The sequence below is a fragment of the Condylura cristata genome, unplaced genomic scaffold (assembly GCF_000260355.1).
Source record: "Condylura cristata isolate star-nosed mole 26May11 unplaced genomic scaffold, ConCri1.0 scaffold00001, whole genome shotgun sequence".
Classification (NCBI taxonomy): Eukaryota; Metazoa; Chordata; class Mammalia; order Eulipotyphla; family Talpidae; genus Condylura; species Condylura cristata.
This window is the reverse complement of record NW_004567102.1, coordinates 17,168,416-17,188,837: the sequence shown is the minus strand read 5'-3', so window position 1 is coordinate 17,188,837 and position 20,422 is coordinate 17,168,416. Positions and strand designations below refer to the sequence as shown.

Below are 20,422 nucleotides of genomic sequence, written 5' to 3'. Positions count from 1 at the left end.
ACCAGATTTTCCTCCCCACCTCCCGGGCTCTATGTGCCAACTTGCACAGTCTTCCTACAGCTTGGGTTCCACTCACCGAGCAGGATGAGCAGGAAGCCTCCATCTGCGGCACTAGAGCCTGGGTGCTCCCCCAGTTGGAGTTGCAAGGTTCCACTTGTCCTGTCTGTGGTGCTTCCGGATAGGAGTTCCCTTATTGGAACTCCCCAATCGCTGATTCTCCCTCAGTTATCTTCCTTCTAGCAAGTCCAGGGTGTTTTCATTTGGGTTGAAACTCGTAGTATGTAAGTCTATAGTCCGTTTTCAGTCCTAAATTCCTGCACGAGCCTGGATGCAGTGATCTTGGAGTCTTTACACTGCTGCCTTCTTAGCATCTGTTTTCACAGTCGAGCTTTTATAACGTCAGTATCAATAGTTCATAACAAGTAACACCATCAACAGCATGTATGGAGCTATATTTTCAATTTCAGGGTTGTATTGCAACCTAGGGCCACGTGGAATGATGTCTATGCCAGTGATACTCTCCATACATGGCATCTTTCTCTGTTCCCAGAGGCACATATCTGTGGTTATGAGCATGCACCCCCACAACTCTGCTGTAGCTAAACCAGGCTTCCCATGGGATGAGTTAGCTTTGCCTTTCACTGTGTGAACTGCGGCTGTGACTCTGTCATTTTTGATTAGCCAAAGCAAACACATTTAACATTTAAGCAGTTATTGCAACAGAATCTTAGATATGAATAGGTTACATTCATAAATTCTGTTCTTCTTTAAACAGAAATTGTAATTGTGTTTCTGCCCTGGTAAACTCTCTGGTAAATAAGACTGTTGTTTTTTTGTTTTGTTTTTTAAAGATTTATTTATTTATCCATACAGAACTGGGGTATAGGCCAGAGATGCGGGGGATGAGAGAATACACCAGAGACAGAGTAGGGAGCAAAACAGGCAGACTGACTGAAATACACTGCTGAGGGGAGCAGTGGGCAGGTCAGGAGAGATCTGCCACACCATGTGGGCCACCTCCCTGGTGGGGAGCTCAGGCTGCAGGGGCTGCAATAGCTTCATAGTACTGTGTTCCAACCCGTTGCATTACTAGGAAGAGCCATAGACTGTTGTTTTTTGATTGTTTTTCATCTCAAATCTGGCTGCCTTGGGCAAGGTAACCATGGACTCTTTTCCTTGAGTGGTGATTTCTTTCTCAATGTGATCTTAGGCCTTAAATGAGTGTTAATGAAGTATTTTAAATTGGTATTATAAATATTTTTAAATCATGTTTCTCTCTTGGAGGGAAAGAAACCTATGAAAATCAACTTTCGACGATTTTACATTTTGCATCTATCAGAGGGAAATGGAGTTCTGTGCCTTGAGCCTTCATGTTATCCCCAGACCACCTGGGTGTCCAAAGCAGCATAGCTACCCAGGGTGATGCAGAAGCAAGCCTGAATTTGTGTTCTTTCTCCACTGTCTTTACAGGTTTCTTCCACCGGGACTTAAAACCTGAGAACCTCCTCTGCAATGGACCAGAACTTGTGAAAATTGCAGACTTTGGCTTGGCCCGAGAGATCCGATCAAGACCTCCATATACAGACTATGTATCTACCAGATGGTAAGTGTAGCTTTCCTCAAAATTATCTAGTTGCACTTTTTTAGAAATATTCTGTTATACTGAAGGTAATGTTAATGTAACAAATATTAACTTTTCACTAAGAGAGTAGTTTGAGTACTCAGTAGTTTGAGTCTAAATTGTAGGGTAGTTGGCATTTTACATGGTTAAAATCTATTGTACAGCATTTTAAACGAGAGCCCATTATGCTTTTCCATAATGTAAGTATATTTTCTTTATAGATCACCCTGAAAACTATTGCCTAAGAATTGTGTAAGAGATCCTCCAAACAGGTTTCTCAAGCAGCTAAACATGGAGCTTCCATATGACCCAGCAATCCCACTCCTAGGTATCTGCCCAAAAGGCACAAAAACACTGATTCAAAAAGACACCTGCACCCCCATGTTTATTGCTGCTTTATTTACAATTGGAAAGACATGGAAACAACCCAAATGCCCGACAATAGATGACTGGATTAAAAAGAAGTGGTACATATACACAATGGAATATTACTCAGCAACCAAAAAGAGATAAACTCATGCCTTTTGCAGTAACATGGATAGAACTGGAAGGGATCATTCTTAGTGAAATAAGCCAGAAAGAAAAAGAAAAATATCAGATGATTTCACTTATAGCAGGAGTTTATAAGGACCGGGGAAGGGCTAGGGGTGGGGGGGTAATAATGAACAACTATATACCAGAGACATTTTGTGGGGGTGGAATGGGGAATGGGATTAAAAAGGGTAGAGGGTAGGTGGGGAGCATGCATGGGACTATGGTGAATTGCATACAGGTGAATTGGTGATGGGAAGTCCATAGGGATTACAACTGATGTGGGAAAAGGCATAAAATGATGTAAAAATAAACTACTATATTATTTAAAAAAAGAAAAAAAAAAGATTCTTCAAAGACCTAATTGCTATTGTTCAAACTTGCAGACCCTAAAGATTTAAGCAGTTAGCTATAATCAAGAAGTAGCCTGCAGACAACAGGCTTTACTTTCTCTCTCATCCTTTTTCCTTTCTCTTTTACTCTTCTAACTCTTATGTTCACACGCAGTGTTTCTCAAACATTCTGTTAAGGACTTTCCTGTTAAGAATTGCTCAGAGAAAAATACTGTGAAATAGAGCACTGATTTCTTTTTTCCATCCAGCTTCATCCACGTGTCATTTGCTTGCATGTCTATATAACCTGGGGGTACATTTTCTCCCTTTCGTAGGTGTATATGCTTCACTCATTCTGCACCCAAACTCCAATTCCTTTCCCCTTCCTATCTCTACCCTTTCTTCTTCCCCTATTCCCACCTTTAACCAATATATTTTTCATAGAGTCTGAGTATTATTTTTCCTGTATTTTCCCAATTTGTTTTCTTTGGTTAATTTATATTCCACAAATAATCACCTCAAGATCTGTTCATTTTATCCCAAAAGGCATGATTTTTATCCTCTTTACCAGTTGAGTAGTTTTCCATTGTGTATGGATAGTTGTCTGCCATTGGGCTCTTAGTTTGAGTTCATAATTTGGCTATTATGGACTAAGCTGCCATGAACATAGGAGTATATATGTCTTTTCATATTAGAGTCTTCATATTTATTGGGTAAATACCTAGCAGTGGATCAGATCTGCTGGATTAGATAGGTATTTCCACTTTTTTTGAGGCATCTCAGTACCATTTTCAATAGAGGCTACACCAAATTACATTCCCACTGACAGTTCCTTTTCTTCTACATCCTCGCCAACATTTTTTTTTCCCTTCTTTTTGATATAGAATATCCTCACGGGATGAGGTGGAATCTCATTCTGGTTTTGGTTTGTATTTCCCTTATAACAAGTAATGTTGACTCTTTTTTCATGTGTCTATAGGCATCTGAATGTCTTCTTTGGAGAAGTGTCTACTTAGGTCTTTTGAGATTGGTTTGTCTTGAGGTCTTTTGAGATTGTTTCTCTTGATTGATTGTTTTTGTTGTTTGTTGTATTGTATGGGCACATTATAGTTTGGCAGCTCAGCGCTGGTGATGTGAAAATATGAGATGCAGTGCTCTCCTTAGCAGTCATGGCACTTGCTAATTCTTTACAAGTCCGTGTACCACAATAAATGAATCCAAAAGTAGAAATACCTGAGTTCTCGCACTGAGAATTGATAAATAAATTTAACTTCTGGTCGGCAGAAGTAATAACTAGCAGGTCACTTTGTCCCTCCAGGTACAGGGCTCCGGAAGTGCTCCTGAGGTCTACTAACTACAGCTCCCCCATTGACATCTGGGCTGTGGGCTGCATCATGGCAGAGGTGTACACCCTCAGGCCTCTTTTCCCTGGGGCCAGTGAGATCGACACAATCTTCAAAATTTGCCAAGTGTTGGGCACACCGAAAAAGGTAATGACACAGAACAAAGTGTGAGCAGAAAGCAGCTCATGCTGGAAGCTTTCGCTCCACTCCAGCAGGCCTCCATTATCCATGTTCAAAGACTTGGCTTCTTCTTTCCTTCTATTCTTCAGAGCATTTGCCCTCTGTATTTCTCTTTGTAACTTTTTACCTGCCTTACAGAGCATCTCTTTTCTCGTAGCTATAACACTTCATCTATTCAGAAGTCACCTAAATATAGTCTCTAACCCTAATTTCCCTCCATCACTCATTCCCAAATTTACAACTATATGATATTTACTCCAACTTTCTCACCATCATCTCAAGCTCAGCATGTCTAATACAGACGGCCTTTTGTTCACCTCCTAACTGACCTTCTTTCATTCTGTTTCTGTGTGGAATCCCATCATAATCCCACAGCCCAAGCCTTGAGGCTGAGTTCCAGTTTTACCTCCTCGTTTAACCATACTCCTCTCCCTCCTTATCCAAGTTGTTGGTCCATAAATCCTGTTGAGACACCACCTAGTGTCTCGCATGCTGCCCTTGTTGATGAATTTCCACTGCCACCATCGCAGATGGCCCACCACTTGGGTATCTTTTCATCTTTCTGCCTTCAACTCTTTTTCCTCCAGCTTATCTTTCGTCCTGTGACCAGATTCATCCTCCTAAAGAGCAGCTCTAGTACTTTCTTGTCTTCTTACAAATCATTAATTTATTCCCCTTTACTCAGCCCCTCAACTTTCACTCCTTACCCCCCAACTCTGTATCTGCACACTCTGGCTTGGTGCCCAGGAATCTCCCCACTACAGCGCTCTGTGTAGGCAGACTCTGCTGAAGTGGAGTTCTCACATGGTCCCTCGGTAATGTTTCTCTTCTCTATTCCTCTAATCTCCTCTCTGTTTTCAACTGTGTTCTGTGCTATTAATATAATTATCTGTGTATATATCTGATCATACACTCATTCTGTGTAAAAATATACCCAGTTTATTTGCATTTAAGTTTCTAGGTCCTACACCATTGCTGATTCAAATCAGACCCTCAAAATTTTTAAATCATTTGAATTTTTAAATCATTAATGTTACCTCTGCATGAAGAGTTCCAGTCTCCCACTGGCGCCTCTCCCTCCTCTGGGTACCTGTATCTGTGTCTCCTCTGTCACTTTGTACTTTGTATGACTGTATTTTCAGATGAGTGGCTTATTTTCTCTTTTGGACAGTAATATCCTCAAGGCCATAATTTATACTGGATTATTTTTGATACCCAACAACACTTAAGCATAGAGTAGGCACTCAGTAACTTTCTACTATGTGAATGAATGACATAAGCTATATATAGTATCAGAATGTGTTTTGAAAAATAGTAGAATGTTGAAACTAGAAGGGACTTTAAAGATTATTTCTTACTTTAAGTCATTTTCACGATAGCGTTTAGTGTCCCAGGTATATGATGATGAAAATACGGAAAACCAAGACTAAAACAACTTTTGTTACTGCTGGACTTCTCAGCATGTATATTTTGAATTATCTAAGATTTTATAAATTTCTTTCTTTTATTCTCCTCCTCATCCCAAAACATACCATTTACAGTTTCTACAACCTGTCTCATGGAACACAACTGAGAAAATTCTGATTTGATTCAACCCCAAATGTTAGAGGGTGAAGTATCTTCTGTTAAGGTTATAAACAAAACGGTAACAAATCCAGTGTCTTATCCACTATTCCCTAGAATTCATGCTCTTTGTCAGTTCTCCATTAGCTTTCCCCTGCGTGTCACACACAGTGCCAACATAGTGAATGTGGCATGGAAATGACGTGATTGCCTTTGCATGAGGGGCACACCTGCCTAAAGATAAGTCCCAAGCATGGTGACTGACTGAACAAGACTTTCTCTCTTCTCCTTTCAGACTAACTGGCCTGAAGGCTACCAGCTATCAAGTGCTATGAATTTCCGCTGGCCCCAGTATGTACCCAGTAACTTAAAGTCCCTGATTCCCAATGCTAGCAGCGAAGCAATTCAGCTCCTGAGAGACATGCTTCAGTGGGATCCCAAGAAACGACCAACAGCTAGTCAGGTTCTCTTCTGTTTTCTTCTGTTCGATACATTTCTTATGAAACTCATATCTGACTTTGAATAGTTTCTATAAATTTCATTGGGAGTTTTGATTTGGTATTATGAGTAAAAAATATAAGAGCTAAGAATTAAAATAGTTTGCAACTTGCTGTATATAGTTAAAGTGATTAAGCTTTAAACAATATTGTCATATAATTCATGTGCTACATCACCATATCTGCGCACACGCACACACAACACACACATGGAGCAAGTCTTTGAATAACATTTTTTTTTATAACTTGAAAAAAGGGGAATCCCAGCTGACATCAAATGAACTGACATTATTCAAGGACTTGCTTACACTATATGTCATTATACATAAAGGTATGATTTCCAAGCACCTGTGGATGATGTCAAGTGAGGACTTACTTTGTGTGGAAATGAAAATGAACAGATATTTCTACCTGTCTTTGGAGAATGTATGCACATACATTCTCTATGAGTTAAGTTTATCTAGCAGTTTGTATTAGGTAATACCGGTTATTGAAATGCAATCTGAAAATATCTTGTGACTTCCAACAGGCTCATTTTACAGACGCCATAGTGAGAGCAGCAGGTGGGGTAGAATTAGGATAATAACTATAATGAGCATTGTGTAGCACTTTACAGTTTGCCAGTGCTCTAGAATGTTTTTATGTGATTTTAATCATAAGAATACTACACGAGACAGATATTACTGTTTTCTTCTATATATGAGAAAATTGAATCTCGGAAAGTTTAAGTGATTTCCCTTAAACACTCACTTATAACTAATGTAGATTATGCAAAGATGTCAGAGGATTTGACCAGCACCTTCTGTTTTTTCAGCCACCCCCTCCCAAACCACTTTGTAAACTCTTAAAATGCATCCAAAAGAGGTAAGATAGTGCCCTGGGCTTCTTCTACTCCTAGCCTCAAACAAGCTGCCTTTTGGATAAGCTGTTTCTAGACCTTCTCACCTCATTAATGGTTACTCTGTTCAGGGAATGAAAACTGACCGGTTCTAATCAGCAACAATCATTTGGCTAAGTGAAAGTGACAGGGACGTTTGAAGACAGTGCTGATGTGACGTTAGAATGTCTGAGAGCTGGGGAGATGATTAATTGGGGGATTTTAAGGAATTATAGAAAAGCAGCTTTGCAGAGAAGAAAGGCCCATAATTTAGTGCCACCAGACTCTGGGTGACTTGATGCCTGGAAAGCTCTGATGTTTTCAGGGCAAGAAAGAAGCTTTCTGGTGAATCCAGTTTTTTTAAAGGATACACACAAGTGATGAAAAGAAAAAGATTTTGTTACAAGAAACCAAGAATGTGTACTTTTTAAAAATAGTGTCAGAAAAGCTAAAAAATCCCTCCCACTTGTTAGTTACAGTAATGCCCGGGACTGCAGAGAAGTTAGATGCCAGGGCCCAGGGCCTCCTACAGAGTGTCCACATTACTTGCCTGTGTATCTCCAGTTACATATAATCGTGGATATGTATAACTATGTACAGAGGGTGAGATTATGTTAGAGCCAATTACTTCCATCAAAAAGACTAGGGAACAGAGGAAAATATTAATTAAAAATAAAAATTGTAAACCCCAGAACTTTTTAAAGATTTATCTTCTGACAATCCAGAAAACCTGGTTATTCAGAACAATTGACAAGGTTAGTTGTCAGTTCCTCATAGGCAAGGTTTAATTTTATCATTTATTACACTTTAAGCATTTCTGGGGTAAATCAGAGGTACCTGCATAATTTATATTTGATTCTCCAGAATTCACCAGTATCATAATATATCACCCTTTCAGGCTTATATTATTTTTTCTTTTTTCTATGGAATGAAGAAATGGGCTTAGAAAGGTGAAATATCATGTTTAAGAGACAAAGCAGGTAAGTTACAAAGCCAGGATCTGTGTTGAGCCAGATGATTTTGCAGAGCTAGCAAAGGTAACAGTAGCATAAATGGCAGCTTTAGCCAAATAGTTTTAAGTGTAAACAGAACCTACATTTTACTAAATACTAGGTGGGGAAATTCAGAAGCCATGTTCCAGATTCAGGATGTTCAATTGAGCTAAAAAAAAAAAAAAAAGAAAAGAAAAAAAATCTATGGTAACAGTCTCCCTAGTGACCTAGGGGGTAAGTCTCAGCACTATCACCACTATGGCTTGAGTTCAATCCCCAGCCAGGGAGGTGATCTCTCCTGTCTCATCCGCTGCCCCCCTCAGCAGTGTATATCAGTAGATCTACCTGTTCTGCTACCCACTCTGTCTCTGGTAAATCCTCTCACCCTCCGCACCTTTGGCTTACACACCAGTTCTCCTATGCAAAAAAAAAAAAAAAATTAACACTATGGTAAACTGGTCACGTGATATGCACTTAGTGAGCCTGATGGTGTTTATTTCCCTGGCTAGACATGTCTCCTAAAGCAGGCTCATGTGTCATTGCAGGCACTTCGATATCCTTATTTCTACATTCGGCACCCACTGGGCGTCACCACACAGAGCCTTCAGGACTCAGAAAAATCACAGAAGGATGTCCTGGAAAAGGCAGGCCTGCCTCCTCACATGAAGCCAGTCCCTCCTGCCCAGCCCCCAACCAAGCCCCACACGCGGATTTCTTCAAGACAGCTTCAAGCCAGCCAGCCCCCCCAGCCAACCGTATACCCCTATAAAGCAGAGGCTTCAAAGGTAGATCCCCCAAGCCATTTTCCAGAGGACAAATCAAATCTGTTGCTCTTCCCATCCCTTCACACCAAGAACCCTCAGTCGGTAAGCAGTGAAGATTCACTAGTGAGCCTTGCACCTAGCCTGTTCCTCTTCTGATCCCACTAGTATTGTGTGAATTTTTTTCTTTTTCAACATACAAGGTCTACTTATAATCAATTTTTGTTACAATATTATGGATCTGTGAAAAGAGCTTTAGCGTGGGACTTAGAGAGCTGAGTCCACATTCTGGTTCTATTTATCAATAATGTATTCATAACGGGCCCCTGTGGAGAGCAGCTGTGGTGTGGTGTATGGGCGGAGAGCTGGATGCTGCAGCCAGATTGGCAGGTTCTCAGATCTCAGCTCTGCTCTTTTGGAACTGGGAGAACCTGTGAAAGTTACCTGGCGCTTAGCTCCTCACTGTAGAAGAGAAATAATAAGAGCAACTACCTGAATTCTTTTGAGGACTAAATGAATTCATACTCGAAATAAGTTAGAATGATAACTCGTGCTTAGTTAGAACTCCATAAATGTTAGTCATTGTGATTTTTAATCTCTCTGAACTCAGTTTAATTTTTTTCCAATTAGTGATTTTTTTTCATTATCTTATCTATTTTTTACATCAGTCTTCATTTTTATACAATGTCTGCTTTCTCATCTCAGTATATAGTCCCCATGAACCCAGTTTCTTTATCTGTACAAGTATAATGCCCATTTTGCCCATCAGACTGGGCTGTTCATGAGGATCAAAAGTCATGTTTTTGAAAATCATAAGGTGCCAGAGTAATCTTTGTAGATTGTGTTTTTATCAGTGCTCTCAGTAGATGAATTAGTGCTAAGGTGTTCTTTTTTCTCTTTGGGCCTGTGTTCAAAAGGAGACAATGAATGTTGGAGTTGATAAAATGACAGCCCAATAAGGGAGTTTAGTTGCTCTTAGCTTTGTAAGGCTGTTTAAAGAGTGCAATTTTCTAATACCTTTATGCAAAAGCAATACTTTTCTTGTCTAGCATGCAGTCACTGAGCGCTGGCTCTCAGCTGCACCAGGGAAGTTACTGCACGTGAGGCTACAAGAGTAACTCTAGATAGTTCCTTTACCCCAGCCCCCAACTCGGAAGCGGTATTTGGAAGTTATCTGCTGTAAATTCTGAACTTAAGAGATAGGATCTGGGTCTAATAAGAAGGAACGATAGAGTCTAATACAATAGTCATTATTTGCCTGTTTTCTATAAAAATGAGATGACAGGCAGCTGTAAGTGCTTCGGTCTTTATTTATGATGGTACAAATCATGTTAACTCTTTTAGGGATGAGCATCTAGCCATTTGTCTAGTATGTAAGAAGTACCTCACATTTCCTTTTTAGAAGTCTTACCTTATGCAACTTAGTACCCCCCCACTCTATGAAAGCCACTGTGTCCCTTGGGCTCTGTGAGGGGCAGAGGTCTGGGGGTGTGTCAGGCTGTCACCTGAGCCAATCACAGTGGGACTGCCTTGTCAGGGTACTTTTCATAACTGGGAAAATTTGGAATGGGAATTAAGTGTGGGTGAACTCCATTTATAGCAAGTACTGTTTTTCCTTCCTCTCTTCGTATACACAGAAAATCCTACCCGGCCTGGAGCACAAAAATTGTGAGATCAAGCCAAAGAGTAGAAGAAGGTGGGGTCTTATTTCCAGGTCAACAAAGGATTCGGATGATTGGGCTGACTTGGATGACTTGGATTTTGGCCCATCCTTCACCAGGATTGACCTAAAGAACAAGAAAAGACAGAATGACGAGAGTCTCTGCAGGCAAGTGTGTAAAGCCTATAAACAGACTTTTGAATCTGGGGTTCATGGGATTTTTGTTGCTTGTCTGATGATGCTTGCTGTCTCCTGCTGACCTAGGCACCTTTCTATCCATTCAGATTTGAGAGTGTTCTGGACCTGAAGCCCTCTGAGCCTATGGGTACAGGAAATAGCGCCCCATCCCAGACCTCCTATCAGAGGCGAGACACGCCAACCCTGAGATCTGCCGCCAAGCAGCACTACTTGAAGCACTCCCGATACCTGCCCGGTAGGCACCTTGTACCTATACTCCGATCAGTGATAAGGGCTCACTTTCCGGAAATGCCCCGTTTGAGAAAGTAAATGCTTCAGGCTGCCATTCAGAACAGCCAAAAGAAGCATCATGGAAATACTGGCTGAGGCCTAGGCCCACGTTTTTGTCTCGTATAGCTACCTGAGATAAGAAATCTGGTAGAAGAAACTGGGCCCAGCCCTGAAACAGGGAGGAACTGGTGAGAGCCAGGCAGCATGCCTGAGCTTCTTCCACCACCAGGTTCAGGCAAAGATGCCCATCCTGTGTGCTCCGGGCAGCCGGGGCAGGGGTTTAGTCCTATCACCTGGCAGCACTCGAGGTGCAGTGTAAGCACCAGGGTTGGGGAGTGCCCAAGTCTCCCTACCTCCAGCTTTCAGCATTAGCCAGCTGTTCAATCCTAAATTCACTTAGCAAGCAATACTGGGCAGCAGCCATGTGCTCTGCACTGGAGGAACCGAATAGCCAAGCCTGGGCCACTCAACTCCAGGGGGCGCCATCCACTTTACACAGCAGCCCTGCAAACGATTTTGGTCCATCTTTGCCCTCGTTAGTATACTTTCCTGACCCTTGCCCTCCTCATTATACTTCCCAGTGTGGGAGACAGACCCTAAACTAAATAGCCCAGTGGTACAGGCGGTAATAAGTGCTGTTAGGGTGATGGGAGGAAGCGCCACTTTAGACAGGGGTCAGGAAAGGACTCTCTGAACAAGGGACCCCTAGCTGGGCCCCACCGAATGGAAGGAACTAACTATGCTTAGAACAGAGGGGAAAACCTCAAGGCAGAGGAACCTTTGACCAGTACAAAATCCTAGAGGCAGGAAATCCTGGGCTTCTGAAAGGAACACAGAGAGGTCAGTGGGCTACAGCACAGGCAAGAGAGACTGTGGTATGTACATGTAGCGTGTACTTTTGGGATCTTGTAGGAAATTTGGACTTCATTTCCTGGGCAATGGGAGCTCTTAAAGGAGTGTAACTGGAGACTGACATGTGTGCCAAGTGGGGAAGAAGTCGGCAGGCTACAGCTGGTGTCCAGGTGAAGGAGCCACCTGTGACTCAGGCTGGGGCTGGGGGTCAAACGGAGGGGTGGACATGGGACTGGTAGGGCCTGCTGATGCATTAATTCCTCGTTCCTGGGTAGGGCTTCTAAATACTGTCGTATTCTACCAGGATTGATGCTGCGGTCTTAGAACATTGGTCTGACAGTTCCCAACATGGGACCAACAGTGATGCAGGTGTGAGACATGAAGAAGCAAACTACTGACCATGGGCAGAAGGGAGCAGGGAGTAAAGTGGAAAGTTACTTATTTTTGCCTTTAAGGGGAAAAAGAGCAGGATAAAAGAATTCGGCCTTTCATTCTAAAAACTAGCTGAGAGTCTGACATAAATGAGAAAGTGGGTGATCTTCAAAACAAAGTGCTTTGGCTTGAAGCTGAGGTTCAAGGTTGAATTCAAGACAGGCTTGGAGCTGAGGGGGTCTGGTAAGGCCATTGGTACTGACTGAGGTCACCAGTGTGTGATGGTGGGCATGGCCCAGGTCAGGTAAGAAGATGGAATATTAGGGGAATGCAGAAAGAGGGGAGCAGAGAGCTGCAGAGCTAGGAGGTAAGATAGGGGGTGGTGAAGAACATAGAAAGGCTACAGGAAGGCAGAGGGCTCTGAAAGGGGACGAGTATGAACATCCAGGAGTACTTCAGCCTGGACAACACCAGAAAGGGCGGAGACAAAAAACATGGACAGATGTGTTGGTAGAAGTTCAAGAAACTTCTCTCAGTGGAATGACATTCTAACCTCAGTGACAGCTTCTCCCCTGCCATTGCTCAGATGACCTCACCATAGTCAGTTTTTTCTCACATTGTTAAACCACGGGGATTTTTTGATCAATTGGGTTCTGCACTAATTTCATCCCTAAAGTCTGGTACAAGATTAAATACGCATTTTGCATTTTAAAATCATTTCTTCCCTCGTAGGAATAAATATAAGAAATGGCATCCTCCCGAATCCAGGCAAAGATTTTATTCCATCTAATCCATGGTCTAGTTCTAGTTTATCTGGAAAATCTTCAGGGACCGTCTCTGTAGTCAGCAAAATAAATTCAGGTGAGTGATGAATTAATTCCAAAATGACAAGCAGAGTCTCTCTGGATGTGGCAGGGTGGGTACAGAGAGATGAGGGTATGAACTGTGGACCCCAACGGCCTTTCTGGTGTGGAAACCCAGGGGTGTCTTCCAGGCTTGTGCATCTTCTCTCTCTCTTGGCAGCAGGCCCTGGGGACTCAGCCAGTTCCCACAGCTTCTGCTCTCAAGAGTGGCTGGGGAGTAGATCATAATATTCCCAGGCTCAAGGAGAAAACAAAAATAACATTAGAGTCGAGAGTCTGACTTCTGAAGCCCTGCTCTGTGGAAGGTGACATCCTTCTGAGTCCAAGTTAAATGGGGCTGGTCCCCTCCATCTGACCCAGCCTTAACCCAGCAAACTGCCCTCTGGTTGGGAGGTGTACCATTTGGAAGACCCTCTCCACATTTTTTTTTAATAGGGGTTACATTTACTAAGTCCTCCAGACTGACTAACCCCGTTCCCAACAGAGCGGTTTCCCTCGTTTTTCCCCTCACACAGGCAGCCCCAGCTAAGTGCTGCTTCCCTTTTTGTGTGGCCAAGTAAGTCTCTAGACGTCACTCTTCTGCTTTTTTTGAGGAATAGAGGAAGAAAGAAATCATATGTCATCACTCTTACCCCCACCCCTGGCTTAAGGAGTCAAACTTGCAAATATGTAGAAAACCAGTATCTGGGCTCTCCATTTCCCTCCTTCCTCACCACCGCCCCTCCAACCTTACTTCAGTATTTGTTCTTTCTATGCAAATTTTAAAAAATATTCCAGGACTATATAGTATGGTTTTGCATGTTTTAAAATTTTTATGCACGTTATCCTAGATCTCGTCACTCATTTAAATTTATTTTTTCCTGTGCAAGTCCACTTTTTAATTGCATTAATGTTGGTTTACATTGTTGTTGGTATTTTGGAAGTATAAGATCCCCCCCTTCAGATGTTCCACCACCAAAGCACCCTTAGTCCACCACCATAATCCCTTGTGCTCCTGCCCACTTATTATATATGTAGCAATCATACATATATATCATTTTTCTGTAATTGTACAATACCATATTATTTAAACTAGACCATCATTTTTTCACCCCTTCTCTTCTTGACAAACATGTAAGTAGCTTGTAGTTTGTGTTATGAGAACGTGTGCAGGAATCATCACTGTGTCCCCTGTGCTGGACACCATGTTAGGTCAGGGCTTCTCTGAATCATGTCAGCGTGGTGGATTAAAGAGTATGCTCATCTTCGACTTTACAGATGTTGCCCTATTGCTGTCCAGCAGGGTCTGGGAGTTGTGCTCCATCCTTGATGCCTCTTGGTACTGGCAAGATTGTAAATTTGTGCTAATGTGATGGGTGTGAAGTGGCATCTTTCTGTGACTTAAACTTGCATGTCCTATTTACTAATGAGGTTGAACATCTTGTCTTATATTTATTGACTATGTTTTTGCTTTTGTCTTACCTCTTCAAATTCTCTTCCCATTTTTCTATTTATTGGTTCCCCAAACTATGCAAACTATACTCCAGATGACCAACACAGCTCCTTATATTCCATCACAGACCAATTCTTCTATTCTGCCTTAAGCAAATGAGCAAGAAAGCTCTTTGTTGTGAAGACCCAAGCAACTCTGCTCATTTACTCTTTTTCTAATGGCTTTAGCTTTCATTTGTCTAATGTTTCATAATGGCAGCTGTCATTATTCACCACTGTACCTTTAAAAATAATAAGGCTTATTATAGATATTTAATAACTGACTGGGTACATACTGATTACTGACTATATGTAGGCATTTATTAGCGTCCTGGAATATTCAGATGAGTAGCATACAGTTCTGGTCCTTAAAGTGCTCTTAGTATGGAAATCACATCAAAAGTAAATGTATTTAATATATTTTAATAATGAATCGTTTTTCTTAGTCTGGACAAGAATACCTAGTATAGCGTTATCTGTAATAAGGAAATAATTAAGACAACCTGTGTGTTGCTCAATGAGCGGGTGGCTAAATGAATTATGGTATAGCCATACTGTAGAATTTGTATAAAATGACACAGAAGGATTGCTATTCTATATTATGAAGTGGAAAAAGCTAATTTTGAAACAGCCTAAAACTATTTCTCAAAAAAAAAAAGAGAGAGAGAGAGAGAAATTGAAAATTCTCCTGTTCTTCAACCAACCAACCAAGCATTCTCCATTGCAGGGCGGCTGTGGAGACAACACTGCCTTTGCCTCCCAGTGTCTTTCTGACAGTGTGGTGTGGTGTGATGGAATGCTCTGCTGAGAACTCACTGTTTTTATCTTAATTCTTTTTATCCCCTTAAAATAGAAGTCTAACTGTTTATTGTCCTGCACTGCTGTCTTTTAACTCTGTTGGTGTCATGTGTGTGTCTTTTTTTTTTTTTAAGATGTATTTATTTATGCATACAGAACTGGGATAAAGGCCAGAGGTGCAGGGGTGGTGAGAGGATTCACCAGAGACAGAGTGGGGAGCAGAACAGGCAGATCATCGAAGTACACTGCTGAGTGGGTGGGTCAGGAGAGGTCGCCCGCGCCATGTGGTCACCTCCGGGGCAGGGATTGAACTCATGCTGAAGTGGCTTTAGCTTCTTAGTGCTGTGCTTTAACCCGCTGCGCCACCAGGGAGGGCCTGTGTGTGTGTCTTTATAGTAATGAACTATTGCTTTTGTCAATCAGTTGGTTCCGGCTCAGCAAGTTCTAGTGGACTGCCTGGAAGCTATCTCCCCTCCTTTATGAAAAGAGAAATTGGTTCTGCCATGCAGAGGGTACACCTAGCACCTATTCCAGACCCTTCCCCTGGTATGTTCCATTTTTAATTATTAAGGAATTGATTCCTCAAATAGTCCCTAGGTGACTGCTTTGTGCCAAGCATGTTGTAGGCCTAGGATCTGCCAGTGAAACACACAAAGTTCCCAGTATCTTGTGGAATAAATGTGCATACATCTATACATAATAAAATATGCAAACCAAATAAATGGACAGAGTGCTTTGGAGAAAGATAGTGCCTGGAAGTAGGAAGTGAGGGCTGGCATGTGGTTACAGTTGTAGCTGTAGATAGCATAAGCAAAGCAGGCCTCACCACAAAGGTGTCACTGAGTAAAGATCTGAAGCAGTGAGTGTGCTGGTCTCGACATGGGTGAGACTGCTCTAGATAAAGCAGTCATGGGCTCTGACACAGGGTAGTCCTAACATAGTCAAGAAAGCAGAGTGAGGAGTGGTGTGAGAGGTGGCCAGTGGGAAAAGAAGGTGGGGGAAGTGACAGTGTGGGGCCTTGCCGCCACTATAAACTTGTCAATGACTCTAAGCCACATGGGAGAACTGGAGGGTTCTCAGCAGAGGAGTGAGGTGAATTGACTTCAGCCCTCCAGGCTCACTCAAGTGCCGCCTGTCACTCGGCGAAAGGAGGGGGTCAGGGAAAACAAGGGGGAAACTTGCATCTGTCTAGCCAGGAACAAGGGTGGCCTGGATTGGGAGGTTAGAGTGGAGTAGTGCCGGGATCTGGGTATTAAGAAGGGTGAGCACCTTGACACATCGCAAGTGGGAGATGAAAAGGAGAGAGACATCAGGAATGGTGCCGGTAGTTTTGACCTGCCAACTATAGAATGGGCTTGTTTCTCACTGAGAGAGGGAAGATAGGAGTAGGGAGCTAACTGCTCTCCTGGAACCCTTGCTTTCTGAGGTTTTTGTCAAAGATGCATTTATCTACACTTTGTTTGCGTGGTCCCATGTCAATCTGGTCCACTGTTCCCTTTCATGGCAGGTTATTCTTCCCTGAAGGCTGTGAGACCTCATCCAGGGCGACCGTTCTTCCACACCCAGCCAAGAAGCACCCCGGGGCTGCTGCCACGGCCGCCGGCTCCCCAGCCGGTGCACGGCCGGACGGACTGGGTTTCCAAGTACGCGTCTCGGCGGTGACAGTCGTGAAGCCCTTCACGGGGCCTGTGGGATCTTGTCCCTGACCAACTGGTGTTCTAGCTGCAAAAAACTTTTGGATGGTGTAAAAGCAAATACTTTATAGTTATTCTTCTGAACTAAGACATTTCAACATTCTTTTTTAAAGTTTTTTTTTTTTTTGATATTGTTTTGAATCAATGTCCTTTTTTGGTACAAAATTATTTTATTCTACAGCTGGTTCCCATTATTTTCGTAAACAGCAGCATTTTATATATATATATGGATTATGTTTTAGCATTTGATACAGTCAACTTTGTAATGAACTTTTTAAAAATTAATTGATTTTCTTTTGGGGTTCCAGATAGTATTTTATACAGATTTTTTAAAAAATCTAATATTGATGCAGTATTGCAACAGGGGTGCAATTTAAGGTTATGTGATTAAAGGTTATTTACACATTGTTTGGGGATATTTGTAGAGTGGTTAATTTTTATTATGATTATTTTTTGTGTTGGTTAAACTTTAAATGTGGCACTTGAGGTACCTCAGCCTTTGGGCTGCCAGCAGCACTAGGAAAATGATCTCTCGCCCTCTCCATATCATGCTATTGATCTGATTTTTTAATTCTACTCTAGTGTTTTAAAATATGCAGTATGTTTTTTACTTTGGTTTTGTTCCTTAGCCAGAATAACTAAATATTTTTGAAAGTTTCCCAATACCTTTTCCAGTGGTTAGATAGCCACATGAATCCAAGCTTGATCATGCTATGCTACAAAGTTCTGTTTTCTTTCATTATTGAAATCCAGTTTGAAAGGAAAGCCTTACCAGTCAAATGTTTTCAACATAAATATTAACACAATCAATCTTATATACCCTGCCAAGGGACAGCATCAAAAAGCTAATCAAGCAACAGAAGACATTTTATTATAATAACTGGTAGAATTTCACAGCCAGCTCAGTCCTCCAGGTCTGGCTGGGAACAGATAATATATTATCTTCTATCTGAACTAAATTTGGGGAGCAGAAAATATATATGGCAGAGATTTCACTTAACTGGGAAGTCTATGATATCAGGTATCCATAACCTGCCACATTTGAATTCTTAACCCTTGTGTAGTTTCTTTCTACATTGAAAACTATTTGTTGGGCAGAGGCTGTTCCATTGAGAGGAATGTTTACAGCAATTTTTGAAAATGACAAAGCTAGTTTGGAGACAGAAAAAGACAAAAGGTCCACCCTGTGGCATCCTGTAGGGCCCATTTGCCTCCACTGTGATATCTTAAGAGGGAAGATCACTATCAGTGAACACAATGTAACCTCAATAGTGTGCTGACCCTCTTGCCCAGGGCTCAAGCTACTCTTCTCTGCTTCTAGACTTAAGGACACATCAAGTTGAACCACATGAAATTATCATTTTATAGGTTAAAATGAATATTAGCGTTAATATGGTTCAGCCCAATAAGTTGGTAAACTATTGCTTTGATGTATTAATAATATGCTGAAACCTGAACAAATCACTGTGGCCCCTGAAGCACCCTAACCTAAAATAGAGAGTAACTGATGCTTTGAGAATCTGGCTCAAAAATGTACTTGACCAAGCTCTATGATCCCCAGGGACAGGAGAAAAGCACATAATGGATGTAGACTTGATAGGTAATATTTTCCTGTTAACAAACTGGCAGCAAAGCTTCAGAAAATAAATATGTTATTGTAAGCACAACTTGAAGCTGAATTCATTTTCTGTATTATATTCTCAACTCATTATCTAAAGCAACAGAAAATGTGTTTTCAGAGATGAGTCCTTTATTATGAGGTTAATAATATTTATTTTTCCTTTCTGTATTATGTATAAAAAATAAGTGCATCAGAAACCTTACCCGGCCTGCTGGAAAGCTGTTTTTAAATTGTAAATATCCCATCGAGAGGCAAGTAGATTGTGAGTACAATATTGTTCACACTCTAGCTTATGTTTAGGTCATTACATTTCTTTAATTGAAAAACCTAGTAACCTGGTTATTACATGTTACAAAATTGTTTTTCCAATACTTTTGTGTAGGACCCACTCAGAAGATATTTCACTTTTGTTCCTTTTACTTTTTCCTTTGTTTATCAACAAACCACTTCCCTTGGAAAACCAAGTTCTGAAAACACAATGTAAATCAGAAAAACTAGCAAAATCCTATAAATACTCCTCACCCCTTCACCCACAGTGGGTAAATGACTAATTGTGTATACACACTGTATACTAGAGAAGGAAATAATGACCATTGTTTGTTAAGTGAAAATAAAATTTTACCTGTTGCATGTAACTTTTAATTACTATAGAATTATAAAATGTATCGCAAAACACCGAAAAGAACAGTGAGTTTAACTGTACCTAATCATGACTATACCTCATTTCCAGTTAGAAAGCTTTCTGGGAGATCAGGGGGTTAGTTCTCAGTCTGCACCCAAACATTCAGAGACTATGGTGTGTTGAGGGATACATCTGTGCACAGCAGGGAGGTTGCTTGAACAGTTTTCTTGGCATGAGTGTTCATTTTATAAAATTCCATTAGTTACTAAACCCTCATCCAGCCCATACATCATAGAAATTAAATAGGAAGAAATTTGATTTTCAAAGAAATTTTTAGATACACCTTTTGCCTGAAGAACTTAAGACTTCTAGTAAACTGAATTATCAAAAATTGAATACAGGCAAGGCAACATATATAATAGAAAACAAGAATTGTGCTGTTAAGTACAGACACCAGTACTGTTGGGGTTCATGGGCACCTCGTTTTCTCATGAGGTAGCATTTCCCTGTCGTCAGCTATTGTTGTGTGCCATTTAAGAGAGAAAAAGAATGCAGGCTGTATGTTTCAGCTCAGTGTATGACCAAAAGCAATATGTTTATAAGAAAACATTCAACATAATGACTGTTTCGTATCATTTAAAGCATACTGTAGCAACTTGTTGAATATATGTGGTTGATGGTCAGTTATTTTTACACTTTCCAACCAAAGTACTGTATTTTATATGATTTTATATAATTTATTGTGAGGACCTTCTCATGGAAACCATTAAGAAGACAAACTGGAGGCAACTATCACATTAATCTGTATTATTAGTTTCTTATAGACACTGTGCTAATGTGAATTTTAAATGACCTGAACAGTCCTCTGAGCTCAGCTATCTCAGCACGGATAGCAGTTTAATCACCTGATTTGATTATGAGGGAGTAACTGAAAATATATTTATTTATAAAACAAATATTCACAATTATGAGAAAATAGGAGGATAAAAAACTACTTATCCAGCCCCTTCTGAAATAAAATGTTGCTTTTTTAAAATAGTTATATGGTATTTACAACCTTAACTTAAGGAAAATTCTCCTGCTCCAAATAAAATTACAATTTAAGAAAAATTGACTTGAGTGTTCTCTTTTTGTTGTGCTCTTTCATCAGAAGATAACATTATTTTCTAATTTGGGGTTTTGATATCATACAACATCTTACTCATTAATACAATGTTACTGAGAAATTAGAAGCATATACTCAGAGCAACTATATAAAGAGTTATCTAATATTTCCTGCTAATAAACTGAAAAAATTAATATTGT

The 20,422-nt window shown here is 40.9% G+C and overlaps 1 protein-coding gene across 1 annotated transcript in view; it reads left to right on the top strand.

The window, feature by feature from the left end:
* The window catches only part of ICK (intestinal cell (MAK-like) kinase), a 33,170-nt gene extending 16,232 nt beyond the window's left edge, over positions 1-16,938 (top strand). The window contains exons 5-13 of the mRNA XM_012720505.1: positions 1,471-1,603; positions 3,803-3,974; positions 5,866-6,033; positions 8,482-8,802; positions 10,335-10,525; positions 10,642-10,790; positions 12,782-12,910; positions 15,604-15,726; positions 16,688-16,938. Of these exons, the coding sequence (XP_012575959.1) occupies positions 1,471-1,603; positions 3,803-3,974; positions 5,866-6,033; positions 8,482-8,802; positions 10,335-10,525; positions 10,642-10,790; positions 12,782-12,910; positions 15,604-15,726; positions 16,688-16,842 (1,541 nt within the window). The 3' untranslated portion in view covers positions 16,843-16,938. The remainder of the gene's footprint in view (positions 1-1,470; positions 1,604-3,802; positions 3,975-5,865; positions 6,034-8,481; positions 8,803-10,334; positions 10,526-10,641; positions 10,791-12,781; positions 12,911-15,603; positions 15,727-16,687) is intronic.
* Positions 16,939-20,422: the final 3,484 nt, after the last annotated feature.